The sequence below is a fragment of the Enhydra lutris genome, unplaced genomic scaffold (assembly GCF_002288905.1).
Source record: "Enhydra lutris kenyoni isolate GAN:26980312 unplaced genomic scaffold, ASM228890v2 scaffoldscaffold40, whole genome shotgun sequence".
Taxonomy (NCBI): domain Eukaryota; kingdom Metazoa; phylum Chordata; class Mammalia; order Carnivora; family Mustelidae; genus Enhydra; species Enhydra lutris.
In genome coordinates, this window is record NW_019154124.1 from 1,444,908 (window position 1) to 1,462,766 (window position 17,859).

A 17,859-nucleotide genomic window follows, 5' to 3' on the forward strand; every position below is an offset into this window, starting at 1 on the left:
TGCACGGAATAAACTGAGTGGCCAATGAATGTTTGTGACAACATGTTGAATGTTGTCCAACTTTCTGTTCAGGCCTTTATCATGCAAATAAATATTTTTAGAAGTAACTCTTCCTTTAGGAAAGTGAATACTCGGGAGAGGTTGTATCTATGACTTGGACAAACTTGAAAACATTTAAGTGGGGCGCCTAGGTGGCTCAGTCTTTAAGTGTCTGCAGCCGGGTTAGGTCATGATTGCTGTGATCGAACCTCATGGCAGGCTCCCTGCTCGGGGGGAGTCTGCTTCTCCCTCTGACCCTCCCCCACTCATACTCATCTCTCTGTCAAATAAATAAAATCTTAAAAAAAAAAATGAAAGCATTTAAGTTTACCAAAAGATTCATCTTGTAAGCCTCAAAAAACAATTCTTTCCATAGCTCACTTAAACTATTTAATGTAGAACAATTCTTTTTATAAAGATCATTAGAGAAACAATAATATCTAAGGCAAAGTGCAGAGAAAGAAGTTTCCTTTGCATTAAAAAGAAGATGTAATGCAATGAGAATGTCTACAATTAATGTGCAATCTCTATATCCAGTCAGTTTTTCTTTGAGGACATCTTCATGTCATTTTCATTTCAATTGATTGATCTGGCATAGCTAGATTTATAACCATCTAAAAAGATAAACCTAAGCAGTCTAGATTTTGTGTTTAGCATATAAAGATTTTTTCTTGCTTGAAATGTTAAGTGACTTCCAGTTCCTCAAAATATTCAAATTTGTTGTTTTTGCAAAATTCCCATATACAAAAAGAGTGGAGGAAAGAAATTGTAAATGGTTCTCAGAGCTTCTTTGAGTGGAGTCATCCAATGCCTGGAGCATAGAAGGTTTGAGTTTGTGAGTTCAGAGGATGTGTTTGAGAGAGCCCCAGCTGGAGACAGGGGCCTAGTCGAGTTGGGTTATGGATAGGACCATGAAGGTCTTTCTGTGGGGCCCAGTTGGGTTGGGACTTGGGGTTTTTAATTGTCTTTGGCTCTTATATCAAATGGATTACAGAATCGGGCTGATCACCTTCTAATCACGGCATGGACTAAAACCATTACAAAAACAGAGATAGAATGATTCTTAACTTACATTATTTCAGTAATTCAATTTTTCACGTCCTTTATCCATGTAAACTTTCTCTTGGAGTTAGGATAATTTTCAAGATGCTTTTGAAGCTAGAATGACTCCTTGATAGAGTCACAATTTTTTATGTCACAAGGGACTGTAATGGGGCACAACCCTGCCAGTCTGGTGAGACCACTGACGTAAAGATTATTATACTTAAATAAACGAGAAATTGTTCAAAGCACGTATCTCCCTGTAACCACACCAAATCTGCCTGCCTGCCTAATTTTTGTTCTTTGAACAGTATCATACTACGCGACAAGTGATTGAAGTTTCTAAAATAAAGATACTGTTCATGTAAGATGCAAGAATATTCACACTAACTCGCGAGATGGAGAATAATCCCTGCTTCCCCATATTAAAGAAGGGCGTGTGGCACAGGCTCACTCTGTGATTCATCCGTCTGCTTTACTTCCGTTCTGTCACCCCGTGCGTTCTTGAGAAGATGCTGCATTTGCTCTAGAACCTGCAGGCAAAATGCGTTTTGTGTGTGTCTTTCATGACACAAGACTTATGATTTTCAAAGTCACTAAAAGCCATGCGTCGTATAGAAGATCTATATCACCAGTGGTTTTAAAACAAGAAAGCAAAGGTAATCCTCAGTAACGTATCCAACCACATTTTAAGCTATTTGTGAGTGAAAATTATCATGTTTAAAGAGAAAACCACTCCTCTGTAATTTTGTTCCTTGTGTTTTCACAACCGCATGTCAACAGAACTCTAGGAAAACACTGTGTTTGGCTGAGAAGAGGAATTATCAAGTCAGAGTTAGGATTACAGGGTGTTTTTTGTTAGCGATGATGGCTTTTCATTCCAAAATACGAAGAGCTCAGGAAGACGTTGTGTCCACTGGTAGCTGGCAGGCTGACAGTAGTCCCAGCACTAGCATTTCATCAGCTTGAATCTCGACTGGGCAACTGGTTTCCAATGGCAGCTCTTGTTCGGTCCAAACCACAATCCTACGGGGCGGACAGTGTTCGTTCCTACCCAGGCATCAGGTCAGTGCATGTCACCCGGCTGGAACGTGACGGAGCTGGAGTTGGAGGCTCAGCCTTCCAACACTGGAGGAGAGGCTCTCACGACACCCCCCTTCCCCGATGAGGGTCACCGAGCCCACACCCTGGAAGAAACAGACTGGAGTGACCACTTTGTTTGCCACTCGGTGTGTCTGTCCAGCTGTTCTGGACCCCTGAAGGCTCCTGTGTCCACCTAGCCAGCAGCTCAAGCTCGAATTGGATTCTATCTATGACATCAAATGTGGCATTTTTTTTGTCCTTTTATGGGACAGAAGGCAAACCCTTTAGAAAAATTTTGTCCTCCAGCGTCATTATACCTACAATGCCAGCTGCACCTGGCAGCTGGTTCAAGGCGGGCCGTCGTCACGGGCAGGCCGTTCTTATGTGCCAGCAATGGAGAGGTAGGACGAGGCCACAACCAGTTACTGTCACCTTTGACACATAAATATTACCATGAAAAAGAGTAAGTCTTGATTAAATCCTTAGTTAACATATGACTTCCAGGAGCAAATAGTGTTAATCAATACTGGCTCCAAACTTTGGCCAAGGGAATGTTTTGCTCTTTCTATACATTTATAACTATTTTGATTCAATAGGAAGTTTTTAGATTTAACGGATTCTTCATCAATAGCCATTTATTCTCTCTGTCCCTTCCACATTGCTCTGTTATTCTAAGCATTTCTTCGGAGACCTACGACCACAGAGCACAGGTTAGCCAGTAGAGAGCAAGCAATGTGCTGGTGGAACACTGGTTAAAACTGACTTCTAGGAAACAAAGCAGATTTTATTCTTTGGGCTTATTTCCTTTTTTCATATTCTTTATATGTTTCTATTTGTTTAATTTATCACTTTATGGATTACTCAAGAAATACATGAACATGATTTTATTGTAAAGGTTTAAGTAAAGTGAAAATCCACTTTAACTCTGCTACTCAATCCTACAAGTACCTACCCAGTGAAACCCGAATTCAAGAAGAAAAACCCTCAACAGGCTTCAGTGTGCGTGTGTGTCTGCGTGCACATGTGTGTGCACGTGCGTGTGCATGTGAGGCACAATGGTGGCCATGACTTGGGTTTGAATGTGTATCTGCAGTTAAGGTGGCTTCAGAGTGTCCTGGGAAGAGTTGAAGTCTCTCATAGTCATTCTGGGCTTTAGGTCCCTTCTTCTATGGATGAGAAGTTACGAAAAGTTATTTTACCCCGATGCTTTTCTGGTTCAGTTTTGGCAAAAGGGCACACAACCAAAGACCATGTACAAATTTGAAGGGGGAAAAATGTATTGTCAAGGAGTATGTAATGATGGACTTTTCAAATCCTTTGCCTGTCTCAGAATGGAGAGTCCCTCTAGTCTTCTGTTTTTCCTAAAGACTTCTGCAGATCTGAGGTCTGGGCTTGTTTTCTGGAATCTGTGAGAGCGGTAGAGCGTAATGGCTAGTACCTCGGGAGTCGGACAGACTCCGTCCAACTCCAGCCATCAGGCAAGTTCTTTCTGTTCCCGGGGCGTGGGTTTGTTCCTGCTGCCCACCTCAAAGCATTGCTGTGAAGACTAAATCAGATGTTGCCCTCAGCACAGTGCCCGGCACACGGTAGGAGTTTCGGGACATTAGCTCTCATTATCTCTGTCTTCCATCTCCATCATCGTTGTCATGCTCAGGGTATGTGTGCGCAGGAGTGCACCGCCCGAGCTCCTGCCTTGGTGGCATCTCGTCAGGATACAACTCAAACCCCTTGAATCAGCGAGGCACCCGTGGCCATCAAGAGCAAGGCTACTGACCCTTGATCAACAACCCAGAGGATGTATTTCCACTTCTCGTGTTATTTCTTAAACGCACACACACACATTCTTCACATCCTTCTTCATGCTTGATTTTAAGCATTTCGCTTTTCTCCCTCTGCTTTGTGTGGAGGAAAATAAGGCAACACAGTGCGATATTGGCCACGGAGGGCGGAAGCTGGGGTCTATGTAGCCATGTGTTTCTGCATCCAGAGATCACATATAGCCAACCCAACCGTGTTAAATGCACGCAGAAGAAACTCAGTCAAATTAAAAGCATGATATAGACATGCTTGTGAATCTAAAGAAGCAAACCTTTTACTCTGATCATGGTCAAAAGAAAAAAATAAAGGCTTTTTTAAAAAAAAGGTTTCATACTAATTTATTTAAACAAATCCTCATGGGCATGTCTGAATAGCCATTGATGCTGCACTTTGTCCCATTTGATTGATACTTTAGAATAATACCAGAAATGCTAATTACTCTGTGTTTTTCTTAGGAGATTTGCATATGGGGACTAGTTGAATAAGGGGCTTCACGTTTATTGACTCAAAGAGAATAGATGAAGACAAAGACTATGTATACATGTGAATGAGTATTTTCTCTTTAAGCTGGTCATTTATCCCAATAATGATTCCGCTGATCAAGATACCTTTCAAAGTCTTTTAAATGGATCCAAAGCAATATTGAATATCGAATATTGATCCTTTGAGGGTAAATTGGATTTTTCAGAGATTTCCAAAAATATTTTAGAACCAAGTCTTGTAAATGAGATGAATAACAAATCTAAGTCATGATTTAGGTGCAAATTGAGATGTTATATAAAATAATAAGGCTGGCTACCTTATGTGGACAGGTTTCTTGGGTGGAAAGTTTTCTGTTTTAAAAGAAGATTTCCAAAACATCTTGAAAAATGGAAACATCGTTGCAATGATACGTTAGCCTCCAAAAGCGGTTCCTTTGAAGGAAAAATACTCCATGAGATGTATACATTCCGTTCTGTTTCAAATCAGTCTTACATTCTTATCATTTTACTTAATATACAGTTTATTTGTAGACAGGACTTTCAAATCTGACTTGGGACTATATTTCTATTGAGAATATATAGTGAAAATTGCTGTGAACACAGTGTTTAGCAGGATTTGTTAGCATTTGATGGTATTAGCGTTCAGATTTCGCTACTTGAATTTTTTTGATTAATGAAGATTTTTCAAAGTTTTTATGTAACTCCTGACTGATGACTGGCAGATTTCAATTGGGGGCCACGTGTAAAATGTATAAAAGCTCATATACTATGGTAATTTTTTACTGCAAGAGACTATGACAGTTCTCGTCTACCCTTTAAGCCATGCCCCTGACGCCCCCCGATTTGTTTTCCAGCAATGGCGAGCCGGCAAGTGGATATTGCGACTCAGGGCTGGTTCATTGGTCTAATGTGTGCTGTCGCTCTCCTGATCTTAATTTTGCTGATTGTTTGCTTCATCAGAAGAAACAAGGGTGGGAAATATCCAGGTAAGAAAGAAAGACAGATTAAAATTGCCATATAATGCTGCATAATTATTCAAAACTATAAAGAAATAATGAGAGTGATCACGCGGATCGCAATAAGCGTATTTTCCCAGAGCCAGAAATTTGGGCTTTCTGTCCCAACAAGTTTTGATGCCTTTTTTTTTTTTTTTTTTTGGTACACAATGTTTTGGTAAACATTGTCAAGGATCAGAAGGTATTTGGGGGAGCAAATTAACCTGTTCTTTGAAGATATTAATGACTCTGCTTGCTTAGGCTCCACCTAAGTCCCAGGTGCTACACCTAAAACCAGCAGGCAGAGGGTGAAGGCACGTGGAGTCTTCTAGAGGAAGTACTGCAAGGGCTGAGTCTTGATATCATGATGTGTAACATTGCTTTTCCTCTATGGCTAATGGTTTTGTTCAATTCAGTGCATCCAGTGAATTTATATTTTCTTTCCATGGCCATTTCCCATTCAGTGGCCAGGGAAAAAAATCCGCCAAAGAAGAGATGTGCTGAAACCATTTGTAACCTTGAATATAGGTAATAAATAGATGAGCCAAAGCCTTTAGTCTCAAAGAGACTAAAACAGCCAAGTATATGCAGGGCCACATAACCCATCTGCTGGGGTAGGACAGCGGCTGGGTATAGAATCGTTTTCCACCGCGATACATTTCAGAGAGTGCGCTCTTGAAAACTTTGAATAAGGAAACAAGGAATCAATAGGTCATATTATCCCTTTGAAATTTTTTAGTCAAAGAGAAGGAAGATGCTCATGCTGATCCTGAAATCCAGCCCATGAAGGAAGACGATGGCACTTTTGGAGAATACAGGTGAGCTGTTGCTTCTCAGCCTCCCCTCACGTGCCCTGCGCCGCACACACACCGCGCGCTCATGCCAACTCCCGCTTGTAGGATGGGGCCAGGGACAGGCTCTGTGGCATTTCCTATTTTCCTCAAATATCCATTTAGAAACACTTCCATGTCTACATGGCTACACGTCCCCAATGAAAATATCCTCACTCTTCACTAAAAAATAAATCTCCATCTTAGTCCCAGGTTTGGGGCCAGAGTGCCGTCCGCTCCACCATCTTTCTCCAGAAGTCTTGTTGTATTGCTCAACCTAGGAAGAGCTGGTGTGTTATAATAAGAGTTAAAACAACAATAAAGACCCTACATGGCTTGCACTGTGACGCAAACTACACCTGTCACTCTCTAAGTAATGAGTTTATAAAATTGGTGGTACTCTTTTAAATCCTGGATTTGATGCTTGTTTTTCCAAAAGAAATGCATATATCCCATCCATTAATCATGAAAGGATGGCAAGGCTCTTTCAGAAGCTGTAAATTGTTAAGACTGCCATAGCCCTCTAGGCAGTGTGCTAAGTCACAGAACTTTGATTATACATTCTTGGTTTGGCTCCATCATTAAGGATAAATTTTAACATAGCCTAGTGCTAAGTAATGAAAACAGAAGGGGGGAGAGACTGAGGGAGACTCTCTAAATAAAGATATTCTTGCCTAGGATTTATATGTCTTTTTAAAAAGAGAGAGTTGATTATTTTGGATATGTTTAAAATCAGAAACAAGCTCTATATTTATTTCTTTAAAAAGTTGGGATTTGGCTGTTCCAAAGGAATACTTCTATTTGTAAAATGCTTTTATTCCTTGTTTTTTCTATCAGCCTCTTAATTATAAAATGTAGTCTTTTAAATATGCCCTGAGCCCAGATTGAGTCTTTTTTGGCAGAAAAAAAAAGGCTTTTAGGTGAAATAAAATATTTCCTTATTGTGATTGCCAGATGACATTTATAGATATTTGTGCTAATTTTTCTCCATCTCGGAGCTCATTTTTGGTATTTCCACATCAATATCATGAGGGGCTAAGAATGTCAAGGATAAGAAATATGATAACTGATTGAGAAAAACCATATATTTTAGATACATTCGGTGTCATATCAGTTTCCATGCAGATACAAGTGTTTGGGCTTCGTGCCTCAGCACCTACCCCTTCAGAAACTCTGACCTTCAACAGAGATGATTATGATTTGTAAAACTTCTCAGAATTTCTTTACCTCATGATACAGAAAGATGTCTAGTGAGGGTTGTCTGGATGTCCCATGTTGACTCTGGGACTCAAAATCTGTGGAAGCTTCCTGCGCCACCCCCTCCCCTCCACTCTCCTCAGCCATGGTAGGGCAGTGTGCAGATGGCCACAGTCTAGGGAGGCCATGTGTCACGCTGGGTGAGTTGCAGTCTTCGCTGGTTTAATTCACTCTTCTACCTGTTCTTCCCGTAACGCAGGTGAGGCAATAATGACTAAATAACTTCTTAGGGTTTCTGTGACTAGAATGTTACCCAAGATAGGCACAACACTCCCTTCTTTATGGCGATGTTGTCTTTAGTGTAGCCTAAAACACCTGTATTGGCATGAACTAGAAAGAAAGCATGGCGCCTCCTGTGTTCCTCACATGGCGATGGATTCCTATTGTCCATCATCACACTTAAATCAATCCGGCAATGTGCTGCTCACCTCATTCCTCTCAAATGTCAGCTTGCTTTTCTGGTGGTGAGAAACCAGGGTCTGACATAACCTGACATTCTCAGGGCAGCCATGCTGCCTACTCCGTTGAAATGTGATGGAAATCAAGGCTGCCCCGGAACTAGCTCCCAATCTAGAAACTTCATTTTACCATCAACCCAACCCTATCCTTTAGATAAGGCACTCAATGTGTCTGGGGTCTCCATCTCTTTCATCTGTAAAATAGTACAGTTGCTCAAATATTAGATGATCACTGAAGGCTTCTAGTTTCTGTGATTTCTAACCTCCTCCACAAGATGTCTACTAACAACCTTTAATTCAATTCGGGGTTCCAGAGCAGTACATGAGCAGTACATGGCAAGGATTTGGCAACTGGCCTCATTATCACTATGTTTACATTTCTTTGGCCATATTTCTTTGTCTTGGTGTTCATTCATGTGTGATATGTTTGTGAAGCATTTTCACACGGTTGTCTTTAACTCATGCCTTGAGTTCCTCAGGAGAGAAAGACTTTTCTTTGGGCCTATCAAGTACAGACCTGTTGGTTCATGTGTGAAGACAGAAATATTTGTCACACATGCAATTACACTGATGTGGGAGGTACCAAGGGAAGGTTCTGACCAGTGTCTAAAACTTAATACACAACCCAGTAATTCTTTTTTTTAACCGAAGCTGCCAGTCCATGAGGACAGTCAATCCCACAAGTGAAATCACTTTCCCAAATACCCAACCACCCTTTGCTATGGCTGTGGCTTCGTCTTGTCACTTCTTGACACTACCTCAGAAGTTTTCCGCTGTGGATTCTTTTCTAACTTAAAAACAAAAACAAAAACAAAAAGTTTTTAGTTTCTTAGGTGTTACGATGAATGAAAATGGTTGCAACTATTTATTCCAACAAATTTTTTTAAAAAAATAATACATTGAAGTGTCATTCTCCTTCCTAAATCACCAGGGTCCCTTATCTACTTTGCACCTTCTAGAAGTTTTGAGCTCTGTATTATTTATTAATGCTTATTCTCTTTCATTCTGAAAATAAATTAATATGCAGATCACATACCAACACAGACAAAACTGAGACTGTTGCTAAATGTAAATCAATTCTGTTTATGATTTGCTCATTCTCCAGCTTGAGGATGGAACAGTTTCTACACCGTTGGCTCTGAGCCAGAGGACATTTCATAGTGCCAAGAAGGATGGAACTTCAATGGCTAAATTTGATTTTTTTTTTCCCATAAGCTGTAACCTTGTGCCCTCCCTCCAACTCCCACCCCCAAGCAGTGACCCTCTGGTGGAAGCCTGCAGTCTTCTTTGTTTCCTTAATTATACAGACAGTAGGATCAGCACCCTTACTAGCATATAGAAAAATCAGAGAAACAATGCAACCAACCGTGTAAGTATTTTTTTTTTTTTTTTTTATTCTCTAGATCCATTCCTTTAGAAACCAGAATGAACCTAGGTCATAAATCCTGTGGCCATGGTACTTGAACCCATAGCATCTGTGGAGGGTCTGGGCACAGGAGTCTTGTCCTTCAAGTGAACATGGTCCTGTTCCAAGCATGCTAACCCACGCTTGTTGGGCTTGAATGATGTGAAGATGAGTCACAGGTGCTGTCACTTTAGATTTATTCTGCTCACAAACATAAACTGGTATGTGAACAGTATAAATAATGACGGACCTTTAGAAGGAGTGTTTGGGTCGTGAAGGTCACTCGAACTACAGCAGGGTTTGGTGGGTTTGGTGGTGGGATGGTGACCACAGGAGAGTCAGACCAAATGATCACAGATTTGTCCGTCGCTCCTGGACTTTGGTCAGTAGACGTTCAATGAGTACGACCTGTGTGCATAACACCAAATGAAGGGCTGCTGCAAAAAAGAACTCCTTAAAATTCATCCTGAGGGTAAGGGAAAGGAAAAAAAATACCTATACTCCGATGCTTTGTCAGACATCATGAAATTCACAAGGAATGAAAATTTGCTGTTGCTAGAATTCTGAAAAATTTCAAAAAACGCCCACCATGATATTGATATTACATGTGATATTACAATGAATTCATTCATTCAACCCATATTTATTGAGTGCCTACTTTATGCCAGGCTGTGGGGATCTTAAAAATGATAGAACGTTATCTCACTAGTTTATAGTCTAGCGAGGGACACAGGGAGGTAAACGGATGGTCAGCATCGTGTGAAAAGTGCTATGAAAGAGGTACAACTCAGGCTGGAAGCCAAAGTCTATGGGGTGGGTGGAAGGTGGGTGATGAGGGAAGTCCTCCAGAGGACGCGGCATAGGGACTATTTCTACACCATGATGTGAACTTTCCTTTACGCTACAAAACCATCTTCATTCATGGCTATGAGGATCAAAAAGTATATTTTGGAGCCATATTACTATTTTATGACTTATTTCGAAATTTGTTGAATCTTTGTCCTTAACCGTTCTCGTAAAAGGTAGGGCTGAATATTTTTAAGCTTTGAATACCATGTAACTAAGTAAGTGTATGACTCTTAAGTCATCCTCCGTAACTTCTCAATTCCTCTCGCTTGAGAGGCTTCTCTTTCACACTGAAACTTGACTGAGCGACTTCCCTTGACACAATGTCAAAAGCGAGTTTGTTTACTATTTCATTAAGAAATTCATCTTTGAGTTGAAAAAAGCCAAGCATTAATACACAGGCTTATAACCAGACCTCACCTCTGGAAAGTTCTAAGTAAGTGTGTTACACAGAGTATTTGTGAGAAAAAGAATGTCCCTCAGGTGGGGACTTGGGGTGGTGCGAGGAGGTGCGATGGTAGAGTGATGAGTGCTTCTATCTGTTGGGCACAAGTCACATGCCATGCACTGTGCTGGTGTCTTATGTGAGTTTTTTTTCCCATTTAACCCAATTCTAACAGAAGTGTGACATTACGTTGCACCGCTTTTTAAAAACCAATCTTAGAAAACCAAGTTTTCCTGGAAAGATTCCGTGTATGGATAGGACACCCCTCTTCCTTCTCTTCTTTCAAGCGCAGCTGACTTTTCTCTCTCATCCACTATGATCTTTAAGATCGAACGGATGTGGGGTGCCTGGGTGTGGCTCAGTTGGTTAAGCATCCCACTCTTGATCTCAGCTCAGGTCTTGATCTCAGAGTGGTGAGTTCGAGCCCTACCTAGTGTGGAGCCTATTTTAAAAAACAAAACAAAACAAAAACCTAGAATGGATGCTTCTAGGGAGCCCCTTCTTGGCTGGTCATTATTCATAACTAATAGGATTGTGTATGTAAAAATCCAAATGAATCAGGAAAATATTAGAATTCATAAAAGAATTTAGTGATGCTGCTTGACGCAAAATTAACATGAAGTCAATTTTATTTCTATATGTACCAGCAAAGAGTTGGAAAATAGGATTTTAAAAATAATCCCAGCTACCATAGGATAGAAATATGATGTAGAAATAAAGCCAACAGAATGAGCTCCCAAATATTTCATGATCCTTTGTTTGATTTGTCTATCTTTGCACCAAAACTATATTATCTTAATGCTGTAGCTTTTATTAAGTCTTGATATCTGATAAATCAAGACACACACACACACCCCAACTTTGTTATTCTTCCTCAAGAACTTTTTAGGTGTTCCTGGCCCTTTTGTTTACATATGCGGCTGAGAACCAGCTTGCCAAGATCCATGTAAAATCCTGCTGGGTTCTTACTGGAAATAAATTGAATTTAAGGCTAATATAAAGAAGGTTAACCTACTTACGATATTTGAATCTGCCCATCCACACTTATGCATGTTCCTCCATTTATTTAGCTCTTTTTTAATAACTGAATCAAACTTTCATTTTCTTCATAGAGAGCTTAAAACATTTTTATTGGTTTTGTTCTTATATACTTCATATTTATCTGATGTAACTGGAATCATTTTTTAAAATTTCATTTTCCAATTATTTGCAAGTACAGGGATAAAATTGACTTTATGCTAATATAGTATTCAGCAATATTACCAAACTCTCTTTTTATTCTAATGTTTGCCTGTAGATCCTTATGGGTGTTTTACTTACGTGTAACCTTATCGGTTATGAATAATGACATATGCCTTCTCTTTCTTTTTGCACATTGCTTAGTACTTTCAATGCAGTTTTGGTTAGAAGTAATGATTGCAGGCATCCCTACTGTGATTTCTGATGGGAAACAGAAGTCTGTCAACATTCACCATCAAAGATGATGTTTACTGCAAGTTTCTTGTGAATATCCTTAATCAGGTCAATCAAGACACTTTATATTCCTAGAGTATTGAAGTTTTTATTGTGAATGGGTGTTGAATTTTACCAAATAACCTTTTTCTGGATCTACTAAAATAATCATAACTGTTTTTTTCTTCTGCTAAAATGGAAAAACATCAATTGATGTTTTAATGCTAAAACAAAATTGTATTCCTTGGAATAAACCCAATTGGTCATGCTATGCTATCCTTTTAGTAGATTACTAAATTCCATGGGCTCGTGATTTCCCTGGGATTTGCGCACCTAGGTTCCTGAATGAGATTTGCCTGTGATTTCACTTTCTCAAAGTGTTCTGGTTGGGTTTAGGTGGCATTGTCACATTCGATTCACAAAATGAAGAAAGGAGTGGTTCCTCTGACGTAGCAAACTTAGCATGTCCACAACTGAACTATTGACCTTCCACCCCAAACATGCTGCCTGCCCTCTATAGTAAGGGTAATTCCCTCTTTTCTGTTGCTTAAACCGAAAATCTTGGTGTCATCTTTTTCTCTATTATTCCACATCCAACCAATCAGAAAATCCTTCCCGCGCTGCTTTTAGTATGTCCATAATCTAACCACTGTCTGTGACCCTGGCGTTCCACTTTTGTCCAGGTCCCAGTCATCTGACTCCTGTGTTTTTGCACTAATCCCCCTGATCTAGCCCTGCTACCTCCTACTTTAATTTGGCTCTCTCTCCCCTTCAGTTCCAGCCACACAAGCTCCATTCCTAGAACACGCCAGGCCAGCGGTCACCTCAGGGCATTTGCACTGCTCGCTGCACCTGCCGGAATGGCTCTCCCTCCAACTATCCACCTGGTTGTCTCAACTCTTTTAAGTCTTTTCTCAGATGTCATCTCTACTGAGGCATTCCATGGACACCCTATTTCAATGGCAGCTTCTACACCATCCCCTGACAACTTCCATCCCCTTTACTGAGTTCCATATTTTCCATAGCACTTCTGACACCCTAGCGAGCTAATGTTTTCATATGTTGGTTGTTTATTTTCTGTATTTGCTCCCATTAGAAGTAAGCTTAATGAATTCGGGGTTTCATTCTTTTTCGCTTGCTGCTATATTCCCAGCAACTAGAACGGTATCAGTGTAGGCACTCAATAAACATGTATTAGATGTGTGAGTGGTTGAATGTGTGGGTAGATGGCTAGATCAAAGAACCACCACAGACTGGAATTTCCTGTGGTATGTTCCTTGGAACACTAGTCCTATACAGTAAAATGAGTAAGTGGAATCCAGGTGACAAAAATCTGCTCATTATTGAACACTTTGATGGAATTTAGGGCCTCACCAAGTCAAGAACAATGTTTTGCAGAAAGTATTCAAGCACAGCCTAGAGGTTAATGATTAAAGATGTGCACTTTATACTCATAGCAGGTTGGGGATTAGATGATTAGAAGCTTTGTCCCCCAAAGGGCCCCAAACACAAGTTACTTCAAGGTCCTGTGGTCCTGTGATCCCTCCCGGGTTGTCAATTAGCAGAGCTGATTGTCTTGTTTATTGGGCCTGTGACGAGAGTTTGGGTCTTGTTGCGACTGGTAATTTCTAGAAGCAGACCACTGTGTCCTATTAAGCAAGTATCGTGTTTGCAGTGTTGAGATTTTCTTCTTGGAGAAAAATTGAAAACCCTGGTAGGAATTATTGGCCAAAAAGCCAGAATATTTGTGCATCTCGAAATGTGTGTATCTTGGCTAGAACAAAGTCACTGTCAGAGACAGAGGGAGCAGTAAAACCCTGGCACAAACTGCCAGAGAAAATATGACCACTGACGCAACCCCTTTTTGACATTATGCCTTTTCACTTTTTACTAATATTGCTTTATGTTTCCTATTCTGCCTTGCATTTTTGGCCTTTGAAAGGAAACAGAATGCTCTCATGACCTTCTTTTTTTTCTTTTTTTAAACCGAATGTCACCTTTTCAAGAGTCAGTTAGCGTGTATTCCTAGTGACACGACCATATGGGGGGTGTTCTAAAACATGCTCCCACTCCCGGATATTGTGCTAAGGGATTTCATAGAGAAATAACAAGGGAAAATTGAATTCTGTAACATTTTAAAAATTCTTCTCCTCAGATTCCCATCCAACAGAGATAGGCTACATACCACACTGGGAGAAGAGAGCACAGAGATAAAATTTCCTCTGACATTTTTTGATTCACTCATGCTCTTTAGAATATATGGACATGACATTAATAGTACAAAGGCAGTGCTTTGAAGTTCAACTGTGTCTCTTTCCAAAATTAATCAGTGTTGACCCATTAACTAAAATTCTGATGGAAAAAAAATATTGTTTACTATCCGTATAAGGATTTTGCTTTTCTTCTTAGGCTGTTTTCATTTGTTTCTTCTGCATCCTTTTAATGGGATTTCTAGGTCTCTTGAAAGGTAAGGTTAAAGTTTAGAGCCTGGCCTGCACTCAATAACAAAATTATTTAAAAAGTAGGATTTTGCTTCCTCTTGCTCAGAAAACAGATCTCCTCATGTTTCACACTTAACCAAAATCATTCTCCATTCATACCCAAGGAATCCGAGAATCTGACACAGTTTAACATACTAACTTCTCTCCTTGCCATAAGCTTAGCCCTCCTTTTGAATTCAAAGTAGTGATGATTTTCAACCCTCCTCAAGTCTTCCTTTTCGAATGCCTGTGGCTACCTCTCAGTCGCTTCTAAATCGGGAGTGGGAATCCGTCACTGACACGTGCGGTGAGAAGCCGTCCACCTACTGAAGACTTCATGATTAAACCATTCCTGCACCTGACTTTCATGCCAACCACATACCAGCCATCAGAGTCCATGTGACGATTAGATTTGGCTCGCGAGGCTTGGATCTCCACCCGCTTTATCGTAACCCGCATGCATGGTCTTTAAGAAACAATACTTGACCTAAATGCCGATGCCGACGAAACATTTTCTCTTTCTTCCAGTGATGCCGAAGACCACAAGCCCTTGAAAAAAGGCAGTCGGACACCTTCAGACAGGACAGTGAAGAAAGAAGACAGTGATGACAGCCTCGTTGACTATGGAGAAGGGGTGAACGGCCAGTTCAATGAGGACGGCTCCTTTATTGGACAATACAGTGGTAAGAAAGAGAAAGAACCGGCGGAAGGAAACGAGAGCTCCGAGGCACCTTCTCCTGTCAATGCCATGAATTCCTTTGTTTAATCTGTAAACTCTCTGCCAATATCCCATTTCTCTAGAATGTGTCTCTTACGCACTCGGTCTGCCTTCTCATGCTAGGAACACAGAGGCAGGAAGGGTTGTGTTCTGCCGTACCTTGCTATTATGAGAGCGGCACAAACACGTACATAACTCAGATGATTTGTTCATGTGAACGGCAGTGCAGAGTGCATCCTTTTTCATTTGAAATAGGTATTCTTGTTCAGAACTGATAAAAATACTACAACACCATCAACCGATCACGTTATTTGCTCTTTGGGTACAGTTCAATATGCTGCATGAAAATTGCTACACGTGAAGGAATACCTGTGTACCTTGTTAAACATGGTTTGATACTTTGTGGATACTCTCCTCCGCTGAACCCCCCTGAAATACCAATTCCGTTTTCATTGTCAAGAGTGTTACTGTAGTATTCTCTAGAACTCCAATGTCTTTGTGGACATTGTGGTGACATTGGTGACTCTATGTCTAGCTGTCGTTAGTCTTTTTGGGAGACTGTTAGCAACAGTATGTACAGGATATCCTTGCTACATGAGTTCACGACGATGGTCGCATTTGCAGATGCCTTTTGCTGAGGCTCTGTGACCGGCCTCTGTCCCCTGTCACTCCGTAGCCTCCTTATTTCTCCGGGTACTACCGCAGCACAGTGTTCAACTTCTCACACCTTCCCTACGGTCAGTTGTTCTTAGGCATAAACGATGTGTATTGCAATGCGTTTTGGCACAGAACGCCAGACCGGAAAAATCGAAAAAGAATCACTTCACTTCCAAAAACAACTCCAGAAAGCACAGGGCAAGACACGTGCAGTGCCTTCGGACCAGAAGCATTCCATAACACGCTGCTTTCCGTGGTGGCCAGCCTGGCCGACGCGGAGCCCTAGCTTCCTGTCGTGCTCCACAAGTAACTTCTAGAAAGCAGAGGTCCTAGAAGCGGCCAATGCTGAAAGAAAGGAAACGTGAACCTAAAGTCAATTAGACAGTGGATGGAAAGGAGCATTTCCCCATACATATAAAAAGAAGCCTTAGCCCCATCTGGAGGGCATGCTGGTTTTGTGGGCTTTTGTGGTTTCTGTTCAAACGAGCCAATTGGGTCAGAAGGCTGTCGATTTGGGAGAGAATTTGGGGGGATGGGGGAGATATTCCCAAACTGGAAGCAGACAACAGCATGCCAACCGGAAAGCTTTTCTCCAAGCCTTTTGAAACTCTCCGCAGCATTCAACAGCGTGTACACATATTGCCATGGACACATTTCCAACAGTCAGAAATCTGATGAGTGCTAACAAGGCCAACAGTCCAAGGGATTACATCCGCAGTTTCCAGAACATACACACACGTCCTACCGTAACCACCAACAATATCTGTCAAATGGTTTACCTCCAAATAGGAAATCCTCTAACAACCTATGGTTGAAGGAATGCTCAGTTTCATTTGCCAATAAATTGGTTTCTCATAACTTGCATCAAGTTTAATTTTAAGTAAAGCTTTTTATATGTAGATATTTTGTTGAATCTGTAAATACACTGAAAGTGTAGATGCTACATGCTTCAAGGTGTTGCCTACGAATAAACACGCAACCGATGTTGACGTCGTACTGCCTAAGAAGTTAGCTCATGAGTACAGTGCATGGGATTGGAAAGCATTTCCTTAAATGCCTTTTGGGTTTTTATTTTCCCTTTTTTGCTGTGAAACTGAAATAGTGAACGCTCTGAGATATTGACAGTGAGTTTCTAGATGGACTCCTCGGAGCTTTGCCTGTGGGGCTCAGTAGGCATCTTCGCTCTATGTAGGCAAAGCCCAGTCTGAAGTCATCCCAGGTCATGATGGCCCTAACTATGTCCACGGCTCCATATTCCCTTTTCACAGACCAGCCGTGTTAATGGAAATACAGAAAGACAAGACAGGCTTGCCTGGACAGCAGTGAGCACAAAGAGAAAAGTGACTTTAAGTTTGCTGGTGTTTGGTGGGGGAGGGGACAGTAAAAGTACAGTTTTTACTCTTCCGTAACGGTAGACGCTAGAGTTATCTGTGCATGAAGGGGTCACCTCTGTAATAGTGCAACAGATTTTGTATTAAAAATTAAATGTGGTTTTAAACATCCCTCTCTCTTTTGTAATAAGTCATGTTCCTAGTGGAGTGTGAATGTCCAAAGTAACGGTGTATTTAAACGTACAGGCAGATATGACTGGATTTCCATAAAAAAAAAAATCACTATTAAACCATCTTGATCTCTTTGTGATCTTGAACTTTTTCCATCTTTCTCCTAATGTTTTCAAATAATGCAGATTTTTATTTTTGCCTTCGAAAGACATGCAGAGAAAATTTAACACAAAACTGAGAGCAGTAGACTACGGAATTAACAAAACAGGGAACATGCCAAGAAATTTGTAATGAAAAGCAGGTGGAGATATGGCCAGCCTTTTGAGAAATGGTCAGAGAAATAAGGTGCTG

General features: G+C 40.8%; 1 protein-coding gene across 2 annotated transcripts in view; it reads left to right on the forward strand.

Moving 5' to 3' along the window:
• LOC111155259 (neuronal cell adhesion molecule) overlaps positions 1 to 17,642 on the forward strand; it is a 287,921-nt gene extending 270,279 nt beyond the window's left edge. For both annotated transcript variants that reach the window (XM_022515369.1, XM_022515370.1), the window contains 3 exons: positions 5,318 to 5,449; positions 6,198 to 6,276; positions 15,160 to 17,642. In XM_022515369.1, the coding sequence (XP_022371077.1) occupies positions 5,318 to 5,449; positions 6,198 to 6,276; positions 15,160 to 15,397 (449 nt within the window). In that variant the 3' untranslated portion in view covers positions 15,398 to 17,642. The remainder of the gene's footprint in view (positions 1 to 5,317; positions 5,450 to 6,197; positions 6,277 to 15,159) is intronic.
• Positions 17,643 to 17,859: the final 217 nt, after the last annotated feature.